At 47.5% G+C, this 27,001-nt stretch overlaps 2 protein-coding genes across 4 annotated transcripts in view; one reads left to right on the forward strand and one right to left on the reverse strand.

The window, feature by feature from the left end:
* Positions 1 to 5,151: 5,151 nt before the first annotated feature.
* LOC8033295 (HEAT repeat-containing protein 5B) overlaps positions 5,152 to 27,001 on the reverse strand; it is an 85,861-nt gene continuing 64,011 nt past the window's right edge. For 2 of the 3 annotated variants that reach the window (XM_029988717.3, XM_029988706.3), the window contains 8 exons: positions 26,235 to 26,350; positions 24,768 to 25,070; positions 23,344 to 23,592; positions 20,129 to 20,277; positions 19,556 to 19,793; positions 18,181 to 18,326; positions 7,618 to 7,806; positions 5,152 to 6,622 (listed from right to left, as the gene is read on the reverse strand). In XM_029988717.3, coding sequence (XP_029844577.2) covers positions 7,633 to 7,806; positions 18,181 to 18,326; positions 19,556 to 19,793; positions 20,129 to 20,277; positions 23,344 to 23,592; positions 24,768 to 25,070; positions 26,235 to 26,350 — 1,375 coding nt within the window. In that variant the 3' untranslated portion in view covers positions 5,152 to 6,622; positions 7,618 to 7,632. The remainder of the gene's footprint in view (positions 6,623 to 7,617; positions 7,807 to 18,180; positions 18,327 to 19,555; positions 19,794 to 20,128; positions 20,278 to 23,343; positions 23,593 to 24,767; positions 25,071 to 26,234; positions 26,351 to 27,001) is intronic. The other variant, XM_029988713.4, reaches the window with a different exon arrangement.
* Positions 11,810 to 12,454, forward strand: LOC121046995. Its single transcript, XM_040501791.2, has one exon. The coding sequence runs from the start codon at positions 11,810 to 11,812 to the stop codon at positions 12,452 to 12,454; it is 645 nt and encodes a 214-aa protein (XP_040357725.1).

The following is a 27,001-nucleotide window of genomic DNA, read 5'->3' on the forward strand; positions in this document are numbered from 1 at the left end:
TTCAAACTTATCCGGAATGCACACCGGTGTCTATTTCATGGGAGACTATCCTAGTGGCAGCTGAAGCAGTGCTGCATGACTTGACGCTCAACAGAACAGTCCGAGCAGGGCGAGGCCGCTTGCTCAAGGCCGACACCAATTTTGCCTGCAAGCAGGGGCAGATCCAGAGGAGTCTCCAAGGAAGGCCCCAGGATTAGAAAAAAAAAGAGGGAGGGGGGGGCACGGAGGGAATACTTGCTGCACACCTCATTACCTGTTGGATATTTGTTTAAGGGGGACACTACCCAGAAAAAAAAATTTTTCTGCAAAAAAAGTTGATTTTAAAAAATGTCAAATTTACATCCACCAGCACCTGGAGAGTATTTCCAGAAAGTTTCTTTAGTTTACACTGCATAGTTAATTTTTTATAAATTATTTTCGGTCTATTAAAGCTAAAGAAAAGGTAGGGGTTGGAACGCTTTGAACACATTTTGGCATAAATTTCATTTTAGGAAAAGTTTTTTTAATGGGACAAGAGGAAAGACTCACAGATTGTTTTTCCTAAGTGGAATTTTATGGGCAGTGCAACTATGGAATTGTTTTTGACTTTGTGGATGTCTTTTATAAAAGATGGTAAGATTTTGTGGATGACATGAATGGCAAAGAAATTTTGATTTTTCACTGCAATGTTAGCATAAAGTAAATTACTTTTTGGAAATTTTCTTTTCACAGCTGCACTCTCCAGGCATTCTGCTGCAGATCTAGAGTGGAAAAATGTTCGGTATCACATTAGTTTCCTAACGATAGTTTTCCTAAACAAAGTCGGTGTGTTCCTGATAAAAATGACTACAAGTTATTTTACAACTCCTGTACACTGATGAAACTTTGCACTGCATTCTGTCTTGCAACTTCCAGTATATACTCTAAATTTCATTCATATTAAGCCATAGGTTTAGAAGTTAATCCTCTTGGGTAGTGTCCCCCCTTAAGTGCCTATATAAATAGTATAGTAGAGAGAGGTTTTCCCTTTTCAGCAACACCATTGTCACAATTCAGGACATGATTGCTATATCTCTTGCTTCGAAGCGGGGAATAACAAAATCTTGATTTAGTTCTGTGCCCACTTCGCACGACCTAAGACTATGATTTAGGTTTTTCGGTAAATCCCTATAAACCACAAAAATTAACCCCCTGGTCGGTTTTATCAAAATCGGCCCTTAAAGGGGCGATGCAACGATTTTCGTATTTTGCGCAAATACCGCTTAGAACGGATCCCTGACGTTAATGACCTGTGAAATACCCGTTCATTTTTTACCACGCGCAATCGAAGTCGCAGAAAAAAATAAAGAAAAACGAGTAGAGTTCTCCCCCTCAACTCGCAGCCAGAACAAGCGGCCACGTGATCTGTAGCCGATTATATGCCGCCAATGTTGATCATAGCCACGCGCTGGGGTTGGCAAGGCACAGGACACGCGCTGCGTTCCAGACATTGTTATGGGTCGGCTGTTGTCGTCATTGCAGCGGTTGGACACAGGACACCACCCGAATGCTTCTCAAGCTATAGATTATCACGAGCCCAAATCGAGTGCCCACGCAATGCTCGGGTCCAATCTATGAGCCGCATTCAAATATCGTCACTGGGCGGTACTGCTACCGCCCAGCTACGTCATCAGGTTTTGAGAAGTCGAGATTGAATGAAAACGCTCAGTTTTGTCCTCGAAATTACAGCACAACAAAGGAGTTTCTAAGTCAGTGGCGTTGCGTGCGAGTATCCTTGAGTCCCACTAGTGCCATTAAGCTCGTGTAAAGTGAAAAACATTCCAATTGAATATCGTTGCATCGCCCCTTTAAATAGGAAAAACCAAACCTTCGCGGGAAGCAAATCTTCATCTAGTTTTATTTTGGCACTAAACACTGCCTCCAATGAACCTGTCCACGAGGCTGGTTTTTGCTCTGGATCCCCACATCTCGTTTCTTTCCCTCGTCGGTACGGGGATGTATTTCGATTATCCGGGTCACGCGAATGTTCCGCGGAGATTGGGGAATCACATGCCCCATTTTCTTGAACATGATATCTGATAACCTCAGTTTTTTCGTCCAACACCAAAAGTAGTCATCGAAGAACACCGACTCTGCAGGAAAAAGTAAACCCCGAAAAAGCATCCACGCATTCTAAGAAAAACCCCCAAAACGCGAAGAAAGCATGAAACCTTACCAAACCTCTGAGCTAGGCAGCACCAACGTGTGGAGACTCGCTCAAAGCAATGAAAGCTCTAGCTAGCTATACCTGTTTTCACCTCAAGAACCGAAGTAAAACAAGTGCGGCTTCACGCGGAGCATTACTTATTTCCCCCTTTATGTGGTTAATTAAGATATATGTAGGTGAATTTTAGATTAGATACATGTTATCTTATCGAGACATACACGTTCTAAACGCTAAAAGCATCGCTTTTTCTTCCGACAACCAAATCTCGAAAGAACTACTTCGCGCCGCGTATGAATAATGCGCAAAACTTCCTTTTTTCTTGAGGTGAAAACGGGTACAGACGGCACTCTGGGAGTTAACCAGGCTGACCAGCGAAAAAGTTGCAGTTCATCAGTACTTACACTGAAAAAGAAAGGGGATAGGATTCCCTTACCTCCAATGGAGCATGCGCGTGAATCCCGTACTGGTGAAAGAAAGGCGATAAGGAGTCTGAAGGAAGCAGCAGCCTCGCGGACAGTTCAGTGCGAGCGGTGTTCCCGTTCAAAACAAAATAAAGCTGCGATACAGGTTTTCTCCCGTGAATCTTGGGTTTCAGACGTTTAGATTTTTTTCGTTTTCTTTGATTTTGATAAAACCAGATTGGAGGTCAATTTTTGGGTTTTTTAGTATATACCAGAAAGATGGAATCCTACTCATGTGCAAGAGAACCCCTTTCATCGGCGTCGAGTTCAACTAGACACAGTTTCTTTCTGGTCCTCCTAATAAATTTTGGATTTCGATTTTGCCACAAGAAATTTTTGCGTCTGCTATTATGTGACGAAACATTCGCCAAAAAGCTCCACACCAGATTGCGTGGTACAATAAGGCCTACGAAATAATATTTTATCAAATTATGTCCCGAATACCCTTTTAGCCTGACTCTGTTGTTTTAACATATAACCAGAAAAACAAGCACTAAATAAGTTAAGGGCAATAAAAAAAAGGCTTACCATTTACGCTGCGCTGCATGTGATGTATCTGATAAGGCCCGAACGGGCAAGCAAGGCTTGGTCGGCTCAGACACCATACAGAAACAAACTCTAATCACAAATCCCGGGTCAATTGCTCGTTGCCATTTAGTGTGGCCATAGAGTGTAGACTTGACTACCTTCGTCTAAACCTGAAGAGATCGGAGTGACAGCCAGTAACACCGAGATTGTTCACAATAATGCTGGCTCCTCTCTTTCTGCCTCTCTGGATGAATTCTTCGGAACAGCAACAAAAGGTTTTCGAAGTTGGTTATCCGTAGCCTTTCCCACTTAGAAGTGCTAATGGAAGCTCGAAGCCTGGACAGGGTGCTGGGAAGGAAAGTAACGACCCTCAAAGACCAGTCACCCTGACGCCTGCAGAACGGTGCCGTATCTCTGTCGTGCTCGGATCTGCTATTATTTTCGACATTCTGCTCTTTAAGGGGGGACACTACCCAAAAAAGTAAATTTTTTAACCACTTGTCTGATTTAAATGACATTTACAGGGCTTGTTGCCGTTCATGTTGAGAAAATTTCTGCCAAAGTTTGTTACCCTGGGTGAAGTACAAAAAGAATTGCAAATGTTTGAAGATGAAAGTGGGCGTGTCTGCATAGGAAAACTATCGTTTTGAAAATACTTATAAATTTGTCGTTTTCATGTGTTATATTGCTTTAGGACAGTCCAGAGCAGATAGCTATGGAGCTATATTTCTATATTATACCACCTTTAATGACAAAAAAGCCACATAAACTCAAATACTGTTTTTTAGATTTCCATTCTTTGTCCAAAATTTTCATTCTTGAGCATGAAAAATGACAAAAATAAAAAATACAAGCTCATAGCTATCTTCCCCTTTAAATTTCTCTCTAGAATAACTCATAAAAATGAATCCAAGTTACGTAATAACAAAACAATAGTTTTCCTAAAGGTAAAATCATGCCAAAAAGTGGAACGGAGAAAAATGCATTCAAAGTGTTCCAACCCCTGCCTTTTCTTTAGCATTGGAGGACCGAAAATAATTTATAAAAAATTAACTATGCAGTGTAAACTAATGAAACTTTCTGGGAATACTCTCTAGGTGTTGGTGGATGTAAATATGACATTTTTAAAATCAACTTTTTTTGCCGAATTTGTTTTTTCTGGGTAGTGTCCCCCCTTAAGAATGGCGACGTTTAATCCCCTCAAGCCTGCCGAAGCCTTCCGAGGATACGGTGAAGGTCTCTACTCTTAATAAAGCCCATTGTCAAATGGAAACAAGCTCGTTTTTTTTTGTTTTTCTACACCACATCGTCACGAGGATGCAGCTGCACTTTGACATTTGGGGCCCCTGCTTATCATCTTAACTGGCAAGTCGCAGGAAACGACACCACTACATGGTTTGGACAAACTTCTCGGAGGTTTGACTGTAAAATGTTCAAAATTTTAACTTTGAAAGTTCGAATTTCCTGTGCTCCAATACAAATGTTTTTGAATCCATCAAAGTTTCGCGCCAGGTCCTGGTTTGCGCAGTATAGTCAAACAAGGGGTGGTGGGTGCTGATATGTCTTGGGAGGATTTCAAGCCCCCCCTCCCCTCCCCTGCCCTCCCCCTCCCCCCCCCCCCCCAAACCTGGATCTGCCACTGCCTGCACGACAATCTGGGCTTTTGCCTCGTTCAGTACGAAGTAAACATCAAATGCTTACTGATTGAATCATCCAATCACCGTTTGTTTTGACGGTGACCTATGCATATTCGTGCGACAAGGGGTCAAAAAGTACAGATTGACCAGCAGGCAAAATTGCTGCAAGGTCCAAGGTCCAGAGAGCAGCCTTCCCTGCTCGAGCCATTCCATTGAGCGTTATGTCATGGAGCAGTTTCGCCGCTGCTACCAGGATAGCGCTCCCGCAAGATGAGACGCCGTTCGCGTATTCCGGGTGCAAGTTTGGCCAGCGCTGTATGTCATTACACGACTCTGGAGATACTTGGGGACTTGTTTATTAGTACACAATTATCAAACAATAAAAAAGAAAGTAACAAGTGTAGACAGTATATATATATGTATATATAGTGGTCCAGAAAAAAAAGGGTGGAAAGATTGGTTCTTTGGAGGAGACCGACTGGAACACTTTTTTGAACATTCCATGAACATGGCTGTTTCATGCGCTTTCTTTTTTCTACTGTTCCTTGCATTGAAGTTCCAGATATGTACACTGCAAACTCCTGCGGGGACTACTACTATGCACCCTTACATCTGAACAGCTTCAGCTATCTAAATAAGTCTTAAAGGAAGTGTCTGACGAGAGGCTAAAACGTGCTTGGCTCACCGAACCCGACTACTACGACATCAACAAAGGCACGAAACACAATGTTACGAATAGGTTGATGCCAGTTATGACCTTCGATAGCCAGGTGATCTACTCTGCCATTAGTTCACTGCCTCTGGCACATTGGTGGCATGTACAGCTCCAGTTATTTAAAAGCATTGCGCGAACGTCGACTTGCAGGCTGGTCGGCCCCGTACCATTGAGCAGCGCAGCGCTGTGTGCGAGAAAAAGTGTGTGCACTTAATGCACATTGAAGTGCAAGTGTCGTCTGTTAGGCTCATCTGCTAACTGCACACGGCGCCTGCTTTTTACCTGTCAGTAGAGCTGTCCGCCATGAATGCCGTGTGCAGTCAGCAGAAGAGCCTAGCAGACGACGTTTGTACATAAATCTGCTTTGTCCGCGCACGCTTATTTTTTCTCGTATTGCCGCGGCGACTCCGTGACACGGTGTTGACAGGCCTGTGGGTCGACGCTTTCACAATATTAAAAATTTGGAGAGCTGTACACAATCGAAGCTTGTGCAAAGCACCATTCAAGACAATGAGCTCTGCTGCAGAAAAGATCTTAGACACACCATCATTCTAAATCTGCTAAGAACTATCCGTGTCGACTAAAGTTCTGGCTCAAATCCACAACAGCAGTTTTAGCCTTCGGGAATCACCGCCATACTTTAAAAGCGAGCACTTTTGTTTGTGTATTTACGCTAAACATTAAGAAATCCCCAAAAGTAACGTAAAAAATTTTAAGAGATGATTGGCCGTCGGTTTTTGCGAGGTTCCGTTACCAGTTTAAAGTTCGTCGAAGGACGTATACCGGTTTAGACCTATGGAGAGATAGAGAGGGTACCAGTGTGGCTTGTTTAGTGAATCCGCAAACTATTAAAAAGAACCACTAGTGATTGTGCGCATCCGACCAGCAGATGACTTTGTTGCTTGTTCTAGTGTTGCTAGCTCATCCCTGTAGCTGGCTGCGGGGCAACCGTTTTCTGTCTGACACAAGCACCTCGCACGAGCCCTGTTGCCAGGTGTGCCGACCCTCGTTCCGCAAGTAACACAGAAGATGTGGATGTCCAGAACGACGTTTCCTTCCAAGGCTCTCCCATTTCTCCAGTTTGAACACATCTGTACTGGAAAAAAAGACAAAGAAAAAATCTGGGTTAATTATTTTATTTATTTTATAGCATTTGTATCAGTACAATGTCCCCCCCATAGTCTTCATATTTCTTTTCTCTCTACATAAGTAGGCATATATATAAAAAGCTATACCAAGTGAATGAAAGTATGGCAAACTAAAACTTCCAAGTGCACTCTTTTATTCAATTAAGTAGGTAGTAGACTGAGCTTCATGACATTCGAAGGTATCCCTGGTGATGCTATTTGTTCCACTTTATCTTTGGTGAAATACAATTAGTAGCAAAAATTTGGAGAAATAAATGAAGTGCTGCAGAGTACTCCCAAAACCAAGGCGATTTTAGAAGAATAAAATAATGGCATCAATGACCAAAGAAAGTCTGGCTACAAGGTATGTACAAGCTAGCTGGTTGACGAGCATCTTGGTTTAAAACTGTGCGACAAGACGAGGACAAAGTAAGGACGAGACAACACTGTCGTCTGTCTCGTCTGTCTTGTCGTGCTGTTTTAAAGAAGTCTGGCACCAGAACTATGAGGGTTTTGTTTGTCAAAACGCATTTTATGTAAATCTGGAATGTTTTGAACTGCTATTAATCTGAGTGTCTTCGGCTATCTAAAAACAAGCGACTATCAGCAGCAGGTGATAAACTAGCATTATAAATCGCATGCATATTGGATCGCCGACATAAAGAAAAGTCTCGCCCTGTTGACTTCTGTATATTTACTTGGCAAATTTTAAGTTTTTCAGTACTTGATAGCCTTGCCAGCGCTCTGTCTTTCCTCATCTGGTCCCTTGTCCCGTTTTAAATCTCAAGTATGTCGTAACAGCTCGCCCAGGCTTCAACTTTAGCTGTTTATAGCAGATTGACAAAGTCTTTGCCGTAATTCTTGAGCCATAAGACGTTGCGCAAGCTCTTCCTCACAGTGCCCAAGAGCTTACGTCGTCAAAGCGAGCAACAAAGAACCGGCCAGTTACGCCGACGTTGCTCACCCGCGTCTCTGGCGTCTACCCCGTGAAGTTGCTGAAGTCTGTCTTGAGCTTGATGCTGGGTGTGCCGTGATTGGCCGGGACGGCCACCTTGGGGGCCTGGCTCCTCCTCCCTTCTTCGTCGCTTGACCGAACGCTACTCTCTATCTTGCCCTTGAGCTGAGGCAATTGCGCCATGACGGAGCGAAATTCCTGTGGCGAGGATAGTTGCAGAAATATTTGAGTACAAGTCCCGGAATAATGTGCCGGTTAGCCTGACGATTCGGTCAGAATATTTCTATGAGCGGGCAAGTAGAGGTTATGAACACAACTTTCACTTAAATCCAAACGTAGGAATCTTAAGGAAAGCATATATCCACCCAAAAACATAAAGACTTCCATTCCAAGAAAGAAAATATTATGATTCTATGGCTGTAACATTTAGCTGAGGTATTCCAAGCCAAACCAGGTTCTAACACAACATGATGATTCCTTGGCTGCTAATCGATTTAAAGTTTAAACAGAATGAATCGACTGTATCAGCGCCAGTGTTCGCTAAACAGGACAGGGAAGAGATGTGCCCTTGACGTTTCCGTCTGCCGCACTGGTCGCCTAAGCGGAACCCCTCACTGTAGAGGGCGTGTAGGCACAGTGAGCTACGGGGAGCCCTCTAGAGTGTACATAAAAAGGGTGTGTGTGAATAAACGGGGGGCTTTTTCCGTCCGAGCACTGGGAGCGTCAGCTGTGTCACTCTTTCCTCCGCGGCCCTCGGCTCTGGCCGTCACCTCGGCCGCCTCGGCTCGAACCCGCCCACTACATGGTGTCAGAAGTGGGATGCCCTGTTCCCAAGGTTCGACATGGCTGCTAAGGACGCTCCGGTTCCTGCCCTTGCTGCCGCCAGTCTCCGGAGTCCGGCCCCGTTCTCCTTCGACGATGCCGGCGAGTGGCTTCCGTGGTTGCAGCAATTCGAAGACTACGCCTTCGCCACCGGCATGCACGTGGCGCCGGACGAGACACGAGTCAGGACCCTCCTCTATTGCATGGGTCCACGGGCACGCATTGTCCTCAGTTCGCTGATGTCCGACGAAGAGGCCTACCAGTCCTACGCAGAAGTCACCCGCCGGCTCACAAGCTACTTCATGCACCCCATAAACGAGGCGTACGAGAGCTCCCGGTTCCACAAGCGGACGCAACAGCCAGGCGAGACCGTCGACAGCTTCTTCACGACCCTTCGGAACATGGTGCGCAAGTGTAACTATCCGTCACCATCTGTTGAAGACCGTCTTGTTCGCGACTGTTTCGTCGTGGGTTTGGGGGATTCTCGTCTCTCGGACAAGCTGTGCCGCACACCGAGCCTCTCCCTGGACGACGCACTGGTGCAAGCCCGTCAGCACGAAGACGCCGAGCGGGAGAGGCAACGCCTGTCCCTCACAGCTGGTCAACCGACAGCGCACGTGGACGCGGCAACTTCGCGTAAACCCGTGCAGCGTGCACACGGACGGGACATCAGACGGGACTCTGGCAACTCTGCGTCACGTGACAGGCCCGAAAGTTCTTGAACCAGCAATGTTCGATATAGGAGGCTGTTCGAGAAGTTTCTAGAAGCAGCCAAAGTGTGCAGTGCCTCTTCTGCGGTCATGAGTATCACCGACGGTCGGACTGTCCAGCTGCGAAAGCGGTCTGTTACCACTGCAAGAAGCGAGGTCACTTTTCGTCAGTGTGCCGCTCAAAGAAGCGCCTCGGTTCCGTGAAGCTCCACTCCGTTGCAGCGGTAACTCGGAACGGGCGCCCTCTCGTCTTCAAGCTGGACTCTGGCGCCGACGTTTCGGTGGTTCCAATCTCGTTTCCTGGCTGCCCAGTTGTCCTCGACAAGTCACGTGGCGAGGAACTTTTCGGACCGGGGAAACAACCCTTGAAGGTTCTCGGCACCTTCTCTGCGGCGCTCTCTTGGCGAGGCAGACACGTCAACGAGCGGCTCTACGTCGTTGCTGGACAGGAGCTGCCCCTTCTCGGCTATCCCGCTATCGTCGCCCTTGGCGTTGTCAAGTTTGTCGGCGCAGTCACGGCGGCCCAGACCGCTGCTCTCCCGGACACACCACCTCGGAAAGTCTCTCCAGCCCTTTTCGCCGGCCTGGGCACGTTTCCGGACGAGCACACGATCCGCATCAAGCCGGACGCGGTACCGTATTCCCTCAGCACAGCCCGGCGTATCCCGATACCCCTATGAGACGTAGTCAAGGAGGACCTCGACAAGATGGAGCAGGAGGGCGTGATCCGGCGCGTCGACGAACCGACGGACTGGTGTGCCGGCCTTGTCGTCGTTCCAAAGCCAGCGGGGGGTTACCGGCTTTGCGTTGACTTGACCAAGCTCAACCAAGTTGTTCTGCGTGAATGCCACATACTCCCGACCGTCGACCAAACCCTCGGACTTCTCGGCGATGCCTGCGTTTTTTCAAAGTTAGACGGAACTGCAGGCTTCCATCAAGTATGTTTGGCCCGGGACTCCCAGAAGTATACGACCTTCATCACTCCCTTTGGCAGGTACTGCTATTGCCGCCTCCCATTCGGCATTACGTCGGCCCCGGAATATTTCCAGCGTCAGATGTCTCGCCTGCTGGAAGGGTTGGCCGGCGTCGTTAACCTCATGGACGACATCCTCGTGTTTGGTCGCACCATGGAAGAGCACGACCAGCGCCTCCAAGCAGTCCTCGGTCGCCTCCAACAAGTGGGGATCACCCTCAACGCCGCCAAGTGCAGTTTCGGCGTGTCAAGCGTGAAGTTCCTTGGTGTCGTCATCGGAGCCAACGGCATTGCTCCTGATCCAGACAAGGTGGCGGCCATTCAGTGTATGCCAGCTACTTGGGATATTCATGGTGTCCAACGCTTTCTGGGTATGCTCAACCATGTCGGTCGCTTCCTCCCGGATCTCCCTCAAACGACTGCACTGATCCGAAGCCTCCTGAACAAGACTGCAGCCTGGACGTGGGGACCAGCACAAGCCTCAGCATTTGAGAAGCTTAAGACAATGCTGTCCTCGGACATCTGCCTCGCAAGGTACAACCCTGCACTTCCGACGACCGTCTCCGCAGATGCCAGTTCCTTCGGGCTGAGTACAGTGCTTCTTCAAGATCAGCCATCAGGGTATCGCAGACCAGTTGCATACGCCTCCCGTGCACTGACAGAAACGGAACAAAGGTACAGCCAGATCGAAAAAGAGGCACTGGCTGCCACCTGGGCCATTAACTGCTTCGACGAGTTTCTGCGGGGCCTTCGTTTCACCCTGGAGACTGACCATCAGCCGTTGGTCAAGCTTCTTGGAACCGCGGACCTTGACCTCATGCCACCCCGGATCCAGCGCTTTCGTATCCGTGTCCTCCAGTACCAGTTTGATGTCAAGTATGTGCCTGGGAAACAGTTGGCTACCGCGGATGCACTCTCGCGGGACCCGGTCGACCAGCTGCCAACGACTCCAGCCATCGACAAGGTTGAGCTGTACGTCCAAGAAGCGCTCCGCGCTATCCCTCCCATGTTTGCGGTCCTCCTCGACGACTTCTGTGCCCACCAGGCTGCGGATTGGGAGTGCGCTCAGATGAGGGCGTACTGCGAGCAAGGGTGGCCTCGGAAAGAAAGCCTGCCTGTTAGCATGGCTCAGTTTTGGGGCCATCGCGCTGAACTCAGTGTCGGCGACGACCTCCTCCTCTGCGGGGGACGTCTACTGGTGCCTGCTTCTCTGCGGAAACACGTCCTGTCCCTCATCCACGACGGACACCTGGGAGTGAACCGCTGCCACGCCATCGCCAGAGAGGCTGTCTGGTGGCCGACCATGGGGAGCCAGATAAAGGCAATGGTGGAGAACTGTCCCAACTGCGCCACCACGCGGGTCCAGCAAGCAGAGCCACTGCTCCCTACGGTGACGCCTAGCCGCCCCTGAGAGAGAGTCGGTGTGGACATTTTTCATCACGAAGGTACAGACTACCTTCTCCTCGTTGATTACAACTCAAGGTACCCAGAAGTGCTGTCCCTCCGCACGACGACATCCACTGTGGTGATCTCCATTATCAAAAGTGTCTTCGCAAGACATGGTATCCCGGAGACCCTTGTCAGCGATAATGGACCTCAGTTTTCATCAGCAGAGTTCCGTGCCTTCTCCCAGAGCTACGGCTTCTCCGTCACCAGCAGTCCCAGGTATCCCCAGCCCAACGGTGAAGTCGAGCGGATGGTGCGGACTGTCAAGGAACTTTTCAAGAAGTCTCCAGACTGGCCCTTGACTTTCTTGTCCTACCGTAACGCACCGGGGGTGACTGGGTACAGCCCCGCTCAGCTGCTCATGGGGCGCAGCCTTTGGACCCGCCTCCCAGTTCCAACCGCCATGTTGGTTCCAGGATCACCTGTCAGGGCTGATTTCCACAGGCGTGACACTGCCCAACGACGTCGCCAGCGTCAGGATTTCAACCGCCGGCATGCTGCGCATGCTTTGCGTCCCTTAGGGGAGGGGGAGAGAGTCTGGATACGCAACGCAGATTGTGCTGGCACAGTCCTTAGCCCAGCACAGCGTCCACGCTTTTACGTGGTCCAGACGGATGCAGGTGCCCTCGTCTGCAACCGAAGACATCTGGTACCGCAGCAGTCTCCAGCAACGAGTGGCTGCGACCTCAGCAGCTCTGGTCCAGGGCCGCAGGAATCCCAAGGTCCACCACGATCTCCACTTCACCCAGAGCCTGCGTGCGGCAGTCCCACTCCCAGGGCAGCTAGTCCTCTACCAGTTGCATCGCCAGAGGGTCCCCTGCTGCTCCCTCAAGACTGCCTGCGTCGGGTGTGCGCACTAGGTCTGGACGCTGCGTTAGGCCACCGGTGCGGCTGAACTTGTAGTGCACCATGTGGCTTAGGTCATTCATTACGTTCCTTGGGAGCTAAGTGTGGCTCTCGTTTGTTTTCCCTAAAGGGGGGATGGAGAGGGCGTGTAGGCGCAGTGAGCTACGGGGCGCCCTCTAGAGTTTACATAAAAAGGGTGTGTGTGAATAAACGGGGGCTTTTTCCGTCCGAGCACTGGGAGCGTCAGCTGTGTCACTCTTTCCTCCGCGGCCCTCGGCTCTGGCCGTCACCTCGGCCGCCTCGGCTCGAACCCGCCCACTACACCCACCTTCTGGATACCTAGCACAGGTTTTCATTTTAGTGGTCGCTGCTAGTTTTTGTATGTTTTATTTTGTGAGGGTTTATTCCGCAAAGATACCAGCAGCTTAACTCCATTAGAGATGCTGTGTGTCGGACCAACTTCATCTTCCGTCAGCTTCGGACCGTCGGAAAGTAATTGTTCTGTCTCCCATCACTTGGATGTCAATCCTCACTGCATCAAAAAGGCACTACAAAGGTGTATTCATGGACATTTATTTGCTCTGAAGCGAGTGTGCTGATATATGAAGAATACAAAGAAATAGGCATTCGAGCAGTAGACAGCACAACACGTGTTAACCTGTTTGCTGTTTCTGTGTTATATTACCTCTTACTTAACATCAATTTGAACCCCCAAAACATAAATTAATATTCTTTTTCCCCCAAGAACAATCTGTGATTGGAACGACCTTAGAGAGAAAGTTGCAACAAGAAACTTTTCACATAATCTTGAAAGCATTCTTTTGAATGTAAGTTAGAGAGCCAAATATGTTTGTTTCTGTATTAGTCATAAACCGTAATGAAGACTCTATTTTTATGGTTTCCTTTTTTAATGCTATTAACATGCAAATATGTGCACCTAGTAATTATGTTTATGGTTTCCTTGTTGTAGGCATACTGAGTCCGTGTTTAACTTTACGTTTTAAGTTTTGTAGTTTGATTTATACCATAGACCCATTCAAGCCCCTAAAAAGAAAAAACAGTATTTGGAAAAATAAATTGTAAAAAATGAAATGGATAGTTTGAGATACTAAAGCATAAGGTGCTAACTGTTTATAAATCAAAATCATCTTCAGCATTACTTAAAAAAGCCTACTGTAAATTACATTTTATTTTCGCAGGCTCAATAGTTTGCGAATTTCGGAAAGTGAGGGTTTCGAGAATATTCTGCGGACCCAAACTTTGTGACTTGGAGTGAAATACTATGTATTCATCACCGTGGAGTGACAAAATCTCGAGACAAATTTTTCGCAATAGTTTTGCGAAAGGCTGGTTCACATACTTGTGGCCGCTTACGACCGGGTGCCTTAGAAACTTAAAATCTCTTGAGGCTCGTTCACACAGTTGCCTTTGAGTGAGACTGCAACCACTTACGACGAGCCAATGGGGAAGCACTGTGCGGCACAAAGTAACGCAGCGCAGTTGACACGACTGTGCGAACGAGCCTTTACGATGAGAGAAAGCGCTGGCACCGTCTACCGGGAAGCTCGTAACACTTCCAGTTTTCGTATATTTCATAATTTTTTTTGTGCGTTATCCTTTCTTTTTTTTTTTTGCTTCAAAAAACTTTTTACCTTGCTATAAACAAACATTTCTCATGGGTAGTAGGTACATTTCATCTCGCAAATACCGCAGAACCTTCGATCTGGTGAAATGCAGTTCCAGGGTCACCTCGTAGATGGTGCCACCGTGCGAGTGTCTGCTCTCGTTGTAAGAGACAAGAAGAGCTCGTTCCTAAGGAAATGAACCTCAAAGGGACACTGACAGGGTATTTATGCTCGCCAAGGTGCTTATTCCTACATGACGTATGAGAGCCCAACTGCCCAGAACACAAGGTGCGGCTCGAAATTCGTTTTCTTTCCGCCCGAAAACTGCCAATCGAGAAATGGCCAGTTTGAGTCGCGCTCACTCTCTTCTCCATAGTCATGTCTACGGCTTAGACACACACCAAGTATAATCAAAGTCGTGAGTCATTGAAGGCACACACCCAATATTAAAAATAGAAAACAAAACATGATACCCAATTTTTGTGGCTTCTAAAAAGCTGCAAATAAGTTAATAAAAAAAAAAGTTACACAGAGAATTGGTTGCACTCTGTGCATTCTCCGCGTAATTCTCAACATGGCGTCGTATCGCAGAAGTTGCAGGCTGGGCGACTGATAGAAGCAAACTATGCGATGGCGGTGGATGACGGGCGTGGAATCTCTACTCAGACCAGTCTCTAGTCGAGATGTCACGTTATTACTTCGTGCTTGTGTTTCGGTTTCGAGCAGTCGCGTTTTGTTGCTTTATTTAAAGTATATGTTTTTTGAAACTCTCATATTTGGATTGAATATAGTTTAAAGTACCCACATGCAAAGTTTCAATGCCCATTTCAATGTCCAAGTACAAAAAAAAAAAATGCTAATTACGATGCCTCAGCAGCGTTCCAATCGCAACTATAAAGCAAAAAGTAGTCGAACTCATACGTGGCACCTTCCGCAGCCGCCCTGTAGCTGCTCGTTGGATCGCGGCCATTTTGGCCTTGTTGGAAAGCTGGTTCTCTTTCCTCCTTCCCCGACCCACTCATTCTCGTGACACCATCAGGGAACGTCCGCATTCCGCGGGTTTTCCAGGCCCCCCCCAGCGACTGCTGATTGGTAAGCGCGCATGGGAGCACATACGTCATATCTTGCATTCCCGCTATTGGCCGAGATGGGCCCCTCCACTCTTTTTGTCATCTCCTCCTCTCGGTTTGTGCGCTGACGAAACCGTCGTTTGCTCCGTGTTGTCGGCTGCTCGCTAGTCTGCTTTGTTTCTTCAGTGATCGAGTGCACATTTTTAGTTCCGGTTTGCCTGCTTAGATTGAACATCGATCGTCGCCTTGTTTTATTAGAGGACTGCGCAAGTTTCGAGTTCTCGAGATGCGGGCCGATGCTCAATTGAAAGTGAGCATGTGGCGAGCTTATGGAAGGAAAAAAACATGCCTGGAACAAGATGCCAAAGGGGTCTCCCGCAAATGCGCCACACTGCAATCGGCACTTCTGGAATCGTTGGATCTGCCGGCAAGATTGGCCAGGTCGCCTGTCGAAGACATCGCGAGTCCCAGCTGTACCACGGGCCATTTCTTGAGCTCTTGAACTACAGTGCGAGTCGACTCCACATACTTCTACGCGGCTGAGAGGGCGCAACGCGTCCAACAAGAGGAGCAATGCAAGCGTGCCTTATCAGAAAAGTTGGGTAGCCAGCGCAAGTTCGACCTTCCCAGCGTCAATGCGGGAGGCCAGACAGGCGATGCCGGGACACAGTTCATTGTAGTGAACAAGAAGGTCCTCAACTACCTCTTCGCGCAGATGAAGTGTGGAAGCTGCGGTGCAGGAAGTCTGACGATCACCGAGGCTACGGACAAGGAGTATGGCTTAGCAGTCAAACTTCTTTTCGTCTGCACCACATGTGAAATTAAGAAAAAGCAGTTTTCTTCACCAAGAGTGTCCGGATTGGCAAAGATCACTCCCTTCGCAGTCAACATGCAGGCCATGAAGGGGATTCAGTTGATCGGCAAAGGAGTTACAGCCTTGGCGGACTCCTGTGCATGCATGAACTTGTCCCATCGTGGCCTGCACCCCAAGTCCTTCCAGGGGCACTTGAAGGCTTCTGAAAGACTGTGAAAACTCGGCAGTGTGAGTGAAGCTGCCAGTGTGATAGTTATGAAGAAGCTGTACGCAGACTTCTCAAACCCTGTTGCCAACATCAACGTCGTCTTTGATGGATCTTGGATGACCAGAGGACACAGATCCCACATTGGTGTGGGCTGCATTGTCGAACTGTATTCGGGCCCATCCTCGACCATGCGGTCTGCAGCGACTGGTACGCAGTCCACAATTGTCGAAGGAATGTTGACTGTAATGCTGGTCGCATGGAGGTTGAGGCTGCATTGACCATGTTTGAAAGATCCCTGGTCAAGCATGGGCTGCACTACACCACCATTCTCTCAGATGGTGACAGTCGGAATTTCATGCGTTGACAGATGCATATGTGTATGGCTTTGTCAAAGCTGAGAAGAAAAACTGCATCAATGACGTCCACAAGCGGATGGGGGCTGCCTTGCACAACCCCCCGGACAAAAAGAAAGCTCAAGGCAAAGTACTCCGTGGAAGGGGCAAGCTGACTCAGGAGAATATCAAGAAGATCCAGAACTACTATGACTCTGCCCTCAGAAGCAATAGCAACGATGTTCCGGGGATAAAGAGGGCAGTGCAGGCCACCCTCCTGCACATGACGTCTACGGACGACACCCCAGACCACAGCAATTGCCCTGATGGTGCCGAGTCCTGCTGCAGGTTTAACAGGGCCTTGGCAAGCTGTGAGCCTCCTCCGCCACACAAGAATTTACTTGTGGATTGTGTTTGGGATACACTTAAGCCCGTGTTTGCGAGGCTCAGCAATGGAGATCTGCTGGCACGGTGCAGTGAGGGCAAGACCCAGAATGCGAGCGAAAGCCTACATTCAGTCATCTGGATGCAGACGTCCAAGAACGCATATGCCTCCCTGGACAGCGTGAAGAGGGCTGCAGCTGAGGCTTTTGCCATCTACAACCAGGGAAGGAGGCTGACCAGCAAGTTCATTGCCGCAAGCCTGGAATATGCAACTGATAACTACATTGAACGCCGAAGTATCGAAAAGGACAGTCTCCATTTGCGTAAAGGAAATGCTGCACGCCAGAGCAAAAGCAAGGCAAAGGAGGAGTATGCCCGGCGACACAAGGCAGGAGCAGTTCAGTATTACTACCCTGGACAGCTGTAGAGGCACCTTGCAGAGTTGCACAGACCAAATGCCCTTTTTAGAGCCAAACAAAATTGCATTTGGGGCTTCAAACTATTGCTGGCCCCTCCCACTGTCTCTCGTAAAATCGACTTGTTGGTTTGCAAAATTTTATTTTTACATTGTAGTTATCCTTTCTATCTTTCAGATTATTTTTAAGGTTTTAAGCCCATTTTATCTCAATTTGTTCAGAAAGAACTACTCTGCATAATGATGAAACTTATTGCCTAGGATCCCTCATACAATTTTCTGCAATCAGTGTCAAATCTTCAACTGCGATTTACTCAGTTTCATGTGTTTCGTCTCTATGCTTAGCCTCACAGAAATTTGCAAAGCTTTTCTTTTTTAAGGATTTCCATAAACTTTATCGAGTTTAATTCAGTGAGAAGTGAACTGTGGAGCTATGCCATTTTTGTATGGCTGAATGCACTTGAACAAATATTATTAGGAATAATGTGACCTCGTTTTATATTATAAATAGGGTACTTGACATAATTGTACTAATTTGATCAAATGATCCTTTTTAGAGTGCAGCTCTTAGGTGCCCGTTTCCAGCTTGAGCAGCGTCGGCGTAACCAAGGTCACCTGACCCCCAAGGTCACGTGACCACTCCCAAGGTCACCTCAAGGTCACGTGACCCTCCAAGGTGACCCCCCCCAAGGTCACGGGACCCCCCTCCCTTCCGAAGTCACGTGACCCCCTCCCCCCGAGGTCAGGCGACCCCCCCCGGAGCATATTAAAGAATGAGGGGAGGAGGAGGAGAAGGAGGAGTCTACTCTCCCCTCAGCACCCTTCCCTCCTCTTCCTCGAGAACTGCGCTCCAATTCGGCGTTACACGGAGTTGTAAACGGCTTTTACTTTTTTTACAAAAGTACACTGGTGTTTGCTTGCCACTACCTGCGGGTACTGGGGCCCCACCCTGGTGAGGCGCCCCAGGGCGTTCTGGTGGAGCTGCTTCCGGGCCGACAGCGCCGACTTGTGTCCTGCGGGGTCCAGGAGCAAGTTCACCAGCACCGGCACGTACAGGAGCATCATGTGCGCCTCTGGAACCGACGAAAAAGCCCACGGGTTAGACTGACGCGACGGCACTGGAGCCACTTGGAAAATTGGCGTATCTCGATTGTATCCGGTAAACTCGAAGACGCGCACGGGATGTGTAGCAAATGAGCTGGGCACATGCTGCGGTGTGTATGATATCACGTCGTGAAGACGCGCGACTCTCCGATGTCACAGCGACTTGACATCAAGCCACAAAATCATGTGACCTCCTGATGTCAAGGTCATATATAAACAATATACCGAGTGTTTCTGCAAACTCTTTCAAGAATTCCTTACAAATAAGATGGTTGAAAAAAAAAAATCCTTCTGAAAACATTTTGCCAGCCACGGCGGATGTCGGGGATTGCGGAAAAACACACAAATTGGCAAAGTGATTCCCGAAAATTTACTAATCACCCTCTTAATTAGTAAGAATAATCATACGGTTCCAATAGACCCTTTCTCGAATTCAGTGCCATCTGGTGACTCAAATGGCAGTTTAACTTTTGCCGTAATAATGGTGGCAGCGAACCGGTCTGCAGTAATTGATGTGGCACCGTCACTTTCGCAAGTTTCCGAAGACGCGGTCGGCAATTGAGAATGTGTGTTTCACTGTACAGTTCTTTTTCAATCTCATTAAGTGTCGATGGCGAGAAGATGCAACCAGTCAGAAGTTAGAACAAAGCACCAACCCACATAGAAGCCTTGGTGAAGTTCTATACATCAAGGGGCTGTGAAGCCGAGTGTGTGCTACTAACAGATTCACTGTACACAAGTTAAAAATGAACGCTTACGCAGATCTTGCATCCAATTCCTGATTCATGTCACGCTAACATCTAAAATGTATAGGCCTTGAATCATTTGCTTAGAATCATCTTCAACTTCTTCCTTCATCAGTAAACAAAAGGCCGCCATTAGTATAGCACATGCCATTTTTCTGATGATGATAGCGATCAAAGTGGCCAGACTGAATTCTGGAAAGGGTCTATTAGAAACTTGCTGACGTCACAGGAAACTCCTAAATCAGTCAATTTTAGGTAAACTCGAAGCACGTGAGAAGCGTGGGGGTGTGCAAAAGTTTACGCTCATGCAGCAAGCGGAAGGCTGCCGACAAGAAAACGCGGGCAATTTTCTTATTATCTGCGTTTCCGCACACGAAAAAGGGAGTGATCGCGCGCTTGCTGGTCACGTAGAGAAGACTGGACAGCAAACGAGACAAAAGGCCGAGACTCACTTCCTTCAGAGGGTGCGGCGATGAGCAGCGACTCGAGCGTCTGAAGGCACTCGAGGGCCACGCTGAGCCGTAGGTCGCTGCTCCCGCCTGTGTTGCCCGGCGCAGAGGCCAGGTCCTCAGCGCAGCGCACCAGTGTCTCCACCACCCGGGGCCCCAGGCTGTGGATGTACGGCGTGGACACTGTGCGGTCCTGGTGCTGGAAGATGGACCTCAGCGTCTGGATGCACCACAGCTGGACCTGAAATGCCAAAGAGGTGCGTCCACAGCGCTCGTATGCCATACTTTCTGAACTATAGCCCGCATACTATATACACGTTTGAACGTTAAAACTATATGCGGTGCAGACCGTCTACAGGTGCGGGCTATGCGAGGATTGGGTGTTCTGAGATCGTTCGCTACGACGAGATGCAACAGATTTCGTGAATGACAGATTACGCTAATTAGAATAGTACACGGGTCTAAGAAGCGGATTTATACGATCCAGTGAGTCGGCATCAGGTTAGAGCGATTCACGGCCGTGTAAACAATACACAACATGGGTCACTTGCGTGCACTTCATTGCCAAAGGCTCACCAGATCATCTTTGAGGAGTCCCTGCTTGAACAGGTTGATGCAGGGGTACTGCAGGTTGGGTACGGAGACCACTTCCTTGGGAGCGTTCAGCACAAACATGGCGATGGCCAACAGCATCGAGATGTCGTCGGGCGTACTCGCCTCTTCGCCTGGGGAACGAGGGGAGTTGTCGTTGCAATGATTGAGCGTCGCAGATACGCCGATGGCATTTCACGTTGGGCAGCCTAGAGCCACTAAGTAGGCTTGGCTTCAGAGCGATGACAGTTCACAGCCACAGTTGTCAGTTATTTAAAGGTTTATCTGAGATGGCAAGACTCTCTTTTGCGTCCTCCAAAAATGTTAGAACAGTATGCGACAGAGCAAAATGACATCGCTGGAGCTTCCCGACACCATATATAAAAGTCGGGAAGTCGCATATTTGGATCGCGACAATTCAAAAACACACCCGCTCTGTGCACCGAAATGGCGGTGCCCACAAGAAAATCGGGGTTTCGAGTGCCAATGCTCTAAGCGTAACTTCAATAGTGGCTCCGTTACACACCGGTCCCCAATGTTTACAAATCCACAGCTTAGCGTGCGGTCTCCACAGCCAACCCTGTGTACGTTGGTCGCTTTGCAAAGCAAGCAGACCACATTCCTTATGAACAAATGCTGAAAACGGCACTCGCTAGAGCTCGTTATTGGAATGATCTATGCGGAGAGCAAGTTGTCTGCTTCTTGCGCAGGGGTTGCGGTGACGTCAGAACGACGGTGAGCTATGGTTGGCTCTGACTGAAAGGATAGTGGGTAGACCTCAATGCTAGACAACTTAAGGTCTACCCACTATTTTTTTTAATCAGCCAATAGGAGTTCGGTGTTCTGACACCATAACAGCCCCTGAACAAGAAGCAGACGAATTTGCACTCCGCATAGCCAGATTCAGCCTTCTCACTAGGATTCATAATAACTACATGTTATCCTGAATTCAATATGGTAGTTCTTGTAAACAGACCTCGTGGTTTCCTTTGGCTTTAACTACACACACGACCACAACCTCCGCATATTTCTTGCGGTTCGCAACTATGCAGTTCCGGAGTCATCAATTTGGCTCGGCTTTCAATGATTGCCAAAAGCTCTTTCCTCGCTTCTTGAAACTAGATTAAGACTGCCTCCCTCATGTATCTCTGCTCCCGTCTTGCACCTTCCCTTGCTCACACACACTCAACAGATTAATCACCTGGATTCTACACAAAGTCTGAACTAAGCATAACGCAGACTTAAAGGTCTGTCATAGTGCGACATATGACATTTTTTCTACTAAATTCAGCAGAGGTTCGTCACTTGACACCAACCCCACGATCACGTTGTGTGATGTCACTTATGCTGCAATGCCACGTGAGACTGAAGTTATTTCATTGTGTGACATCGTGACGTCAAGTTTCATGGTCACATGATCGCATTTAGCACCAACCATGTGGTCGTCATAAACCTATGTTATCAAGTTTTCATTACACCTCTTTGTGAAACTCGATATAGGAGCCAGCCCATAAAAGGGCTGGCTCCTAAATCGCTTTAAGGGGAGAGGGTGGCAAGCAACTTAAACTTTTTTTATTTTTATAGCTATTTGTATGAAAATTTCAGGGTACATTCATAGCACATATATATGAGTAATTGCTAAGTTTTATAAAGCTGTGCCCATGAGTTCTTAATTTACAATTTTTTTTTCAGGATGGTTCAATTGCTTCTTTTATCCCAAGCCTGGAGAAATAGCAAAACATAGTGGGAATGTGAAATTTACTATAAGCATTCCTGCATAGGCACCCCAGGGCATGACAAAACTCTTTTATTTCTTTTCTTTAAAAAAAAAAAAAAAATGCACAACATTGAATTTTATATTGTTGGTCATATTCTTATCCTTCAAATTTAATTTTAATATTATAAAATTTTAATACAATTTTCTAAAAAAGGAAGCTTGTTATGCCCTCACAAAGTTAATTAGGAACAGAACAAAAAAAAAAAAAAAACTGCATGCAGATTTATTGATTAGTTCCCGAGATATCACTGGGATAAGAACCAATGCCAGTGGAAAATTTCATTTTGAGAAAATGGCAGTTGAAAGTTGAACACACATTTTCAGCATTGAACTCGTTTCACGTGGCACGATTCTGCTTGCACTTTTCATTCTTGCGCGACAAAGAGCTTGTGGAAACAATACGGATGCACATTAGTCATCGTCTATGGCCTTTATTTATTTGTTTTCTCTCGAGAGAGCAATGTCGCAACAGAAAATCACGAATATCGCAAGCCGGATTGCACTACGTGAAACGGCTTTACTTGCAGTGTAGCTGAAAATGTTCTTGCATACAATCTTTTTGTTCCGCTGTTGTCTTTACTTAGGTTTGACGGTCGACGGCATAGGCAGAAGAATCACAGTCTGCAGTAGCGACGCAATGAGCACTGGTAACCCACTGCGCAGATGCGGGCCGCCAGTGCTGCTTCCTATGGTCGCGATGCAAAAAAGCTTGCATGGACTGCTACCGTGCATCGAATGCATGCACCATCTCGTAATTCGTTTCCCGCATCCCTTGCGGCCACGAAATACATGGGCAAAGTATGCAAAATTACTAAAACAAAGGGCTGCAAACGATCATAAAGATGGAGAAAAGCGAAGTGGAGTTGACAAGGCCCAGGAACAAGCAGGCGATGCGAGGCTGACGCGGTGAGACGCGTCTCTGCGGCGCAATGGCCATGGCAATGGAGAACAAATGTCGCAGCCAATAATAGTCGCAAGCTCCCTCCCTTGAATGGGAGTTTTGGCCAATCACAACTTCGAAATCGCGAGGCGGGTAATTGCCGATCAAGCCAAAACTATACTGCAGACACTATTTTGAAAGGCGGCAAAAAGAAGAAAAAAATCTCCGCTTCAAAACAAGACCAAGATGGTGGCCGTCCGCCAAGTGGAAAGCAAACGGGAATTGCTCAAAGTCTGGCTTGATTTTGGATTTTTAGCACGATTGGGAAGCCGCCGGGACCTCATAAATATTTTTTGAACTTATTTTCACAGTGAATCAGGAGCTAATAATTACAGAGGAGGTAGTTCATGGAACATACAATCCAAAAAAGTGGTTTTCCTAAAATCCACTTTTTCGTACTTTTTCGGTTTTCAGTTTCCGCGTTCCCCCTTTCAGAAGGCAAACGAGGCGAGAGAGGTAGACACGGCGTGAGCCTAGACCCACTTGTCTTGCTGAAGTCGATGATCCTGGACAGCGTGCTTCGCAGAAGCGAGATCCATTCCTTCGAGTGGTCGCTGTTCTGGGACAGCGGCAGCAGGGCCAGGGCCTTGAGAGCCTGGAGCACCGCGCTGACCGGAGCGGTCGTCACAATTGGGTTCGCCTGCTGCGACGAGCCCGGCTCGCTCTTCACCGCCACCTCCTTCAGAACGTTTGTGGTGAGGAACAGGATTGTCGGCACCACTGTCATGCAGCCTGCGGGAGAGACGAGGGAGCTTGAGTCAAGAAAGTAACCGTTGCCTTGGTCATCATCACTTCAATCCCAAGCTCCATCATCGTTTTTGCCTTTGGGACTACGTAAAACCGGTTAAAATGAATCAGATAAAGAGCAGTACCTCCCTGTAGCAAAACTGATACGGCAAAGAAATGTAGTGAACCAAATTAGAATTGCTCGTAATATATGCAAAACAATGGACACGCCGATACCGTGATGTAAAGATACAATTTTCACGCAACTATAATTTTACTATAGAAATTAACTTATGGGTAGCTCAAGTGTGGCATGTTGCTTAAGAGTGCGAATCAGGTTATGTATGGATCTGAATTCCAGTAGTTTGAATGTTCTCTAACTGGAACGGTTTCAAGGAAGGCCCATCTCTCCCGGCTAATTGCCGAGGTGACCCCCCTCGTGGCGGCATTCGTGCAACAAGGCGGCGCAGAAGCCTACAGATGTTCTATGATACGATGCGCACATGCACATTATTGTGGCTCGCAGTAATGCATCAATGGGTGCATCAATAGATCCACTAAAATACTTCTTAAACTTCGGGGAAATTCAGGGGTTTCCCCGAGTTCGGGAACAGTTCACTGAGCGCTTTGACCTTTTGTTGTCATCCAGCTCGAAATATAATGGCCAGACACTGAAAGCTGCTCGTCTTTTGACATGTCAGAAAAGGCAACTCTGACAGCAGCCACAGGAATGAAAGCAGGGGTGGTGATACTGTGCTGCCCGGAACACCCTTTCAACTGGGGTTCTGATTTTGGTCATTGCGAGAGTGAGGGCGAGACCTAATTTACCTCTCGCGGAGCGAGCGAAGATGGCACACGTGGTCGATTCGTCTGCTAGCGCAAGCGAAGGACGCGGTTCATCTGTTACAAAGCTCCATTCGCAGACGGATACAAAACAAGAAAACACAATATGTCGTCCGCTAACGAACCAAAAAAAAGTGCCGATCGTCTGGTACGAACCGAGTGCTGCGGCAAAGTGAGCTCGGACGCAGGATGAAGTTGTGATCGTCTGCTGACTTGCTTCTTTTGCAAGCCTAAAGTTATTCTGATGCCATACGAAAGCTGACGTCGACTAGTGGATGAAGGGTATGCGGTGAACATGCTGGTCGGAGACCCACCCCAGGCACCGTAGTGATACTGACCTGCGGGAGAGCAGAGCAGGGGAAGGTCGGCCATCACGCCCAGCGCCGCGGCGACCAGCTCCCCGGTGTCGGCATCCAGCCTGCGTGCTCCCTGCGCCCGCCCGGCACCGTGCACGGCGTTCGCCAGGGTGGGGCTCAGCTGTGGCAAGTGGCGAACCAGGAGGCAGAGGCACACCTCCAGCAGGGCGTGCACGACCGAGCGCCCCGCCTGCAGCTCCCCTCCGTTGTTGTCCGCGCCCTCCCCGATGGACGCCAACGCCGCTTCTGCAGCCCCCCGGGGCTCTTGATTGGCCGGACCCAGTTCTGCATTGACGGTAGGGTTGGACCATATTACTTTATTTATTTTCAAATACCACGAGTTTTCTTTAGAAACTGCAAAAAAAAGGAAAGTAAGAAAAAAAAAATGCGACCATAGGTGCAAGACACTATAGCAACGGGCTTTTAGGTTTCATTAAGAATTGAGATTACTACAGTCTGACACATTTATTTTAAGTGCTCCAGATGTTTATACATGATACTTCAAAGCTGCCCATACCTTCTGAAAGTAAATACTGTTGATGTTCTCATACCTTTGCCACAGAGGCAGCCAAACGCGTACGCAGTCAATGAAAAACAATTGTTAAACTCAAAAATACCTTCCGTAAACCTTCTCAAACTCTTTGACCACGGGGAACCCTGATCTACCTTGAATGGCAGCGGAGGAATCCCTCCTGGTTTTGGCATTGGTCCAATAAAACAGTAAAGAAGGCTGCAGACCTTGTAAACAAAAATTGACAGTAACCTTTAACTCCAAAGTTCTATAATATATGAAGTGCAGTATTTGAGGAGCGACTGTTCAAATTTGTTTAGAACGCATTAAACAGTAATTTTGGGGAGTGAAGAACCTACTTTAATAATTTTCCCGCTAAATTCATGTATAGGTCTCGTAACGTCAGGTCACGTGACGTCAGTTTACCCGCCAAATTTAGTGGAGAAACTATACTATTTTGTAGAGATCATGTTACATAAATTTTTCTGCAAAATTGAGCACGGAAGCTGAATTAGTGTGTAGGTCACGTTACATCCATTCCCCCGCTAAATTTAGCGGGAAATGCACAAGCAAATGGATAGACGGACAAAATTTTAAAATTGGAAGTTTACACTGAAAAGCATTTCATGCTTTAATAATGCACATAGTAGAGTGTTTGAGTTAAGCATCAGTGAGTAGCTCAGATCTGCTAAAATGGTTCACTGGAAGAAAAGTTTACTCCGGAGACAGGGGCGGCCGAGAAAATTTTAGCGCTGAGGAAACCCCAGAACTCCCATGAAGCTGTTCCAGGGAACCCCAGAGTTCCTAGGGACCCAGTTTGCAAACACATGCACATAAACAACATTAAATGTTTATAAAATACAACAAGACCCTTTTGTAACCTCCACCTCCATTGCATTTTGGCCTTATATTGAGAGAGGCAAGGCTCCAGAACGCACCCCTGAGCTTGTTCTTTCTCTCCGTGTCGTAAGACTCCTGCCAGGCGCCAACCACCAGCTTGGCGATCTTTATGACCATGATTTGGCACTGGGCGTTGTCTCTCGCCAGCAAGATCCTGCGAAGCAAAGAAAAAGTGTGACGCTGTAGTCATTGCGGGCGAAGCAGCAACGAAAGTAATTTCACGAGATAGCCCAGAACACTAGAATGCAGCCAGAAAAAAAAAGAAACTGGAACTACCAGGCAAAAATGAAACTGAACTGCGTCATACGCAGTAATTGAGAAGACGTCATAGGGAAATTAAAAGGCTTCTTAATCCTACGGATGAAGTTAGGAAACATTGCGCTCCTCCCACCATTAATTAGGAAACAAAGACTGCAAAAAATCTGAGTATGTATGTACCAACTATCAATATGCTAATCAAAGCTGCACTGCTAGTGCAGGGAATAGGTTATCCGATTTCTGAGCGACAGGTTAGCTGGGGTATACAAGTCTTCTCCAAAGATGAATGGATGACTAAAGATAAAGCCCTAGGCTTGGAACCCAGTCCTAAGAAACATACTGTGTTACTAAGAAAAAATATAGCCCCAAAATTCCAAATAAACATATATATTTTTTTAAATATTGAATTTATGTTTATTAATTCTTAAAGCAAGGTTTTAGAAAGTGTAGTTTATAAATATGTAGGATTTATCTTACAAAAAATGTTTTGAGTTAGGGCTGCTTTGAGCTTATTTAACAGCCAGAACATCTCACCCTCAATAGAAGC

The sequence above is a fragment of the Ixodes scapularis genome, unplaced genomic scaffold (genome assembly GCF_016920785.2).
Source record: "Ixodes scapularis isolate PalLabHiFi unplaced genomic scaffold, ASM1692078v2 PGA_scaffold10__122_contigs__length_95168666, whole genome shotgun sequence".
Lineage (NCBI taxonomy): Eukaryota > Metazoa > Arthropoda > Arachnida > Ixodida > Ixodidae > Ixodes > Ixodes scapularis.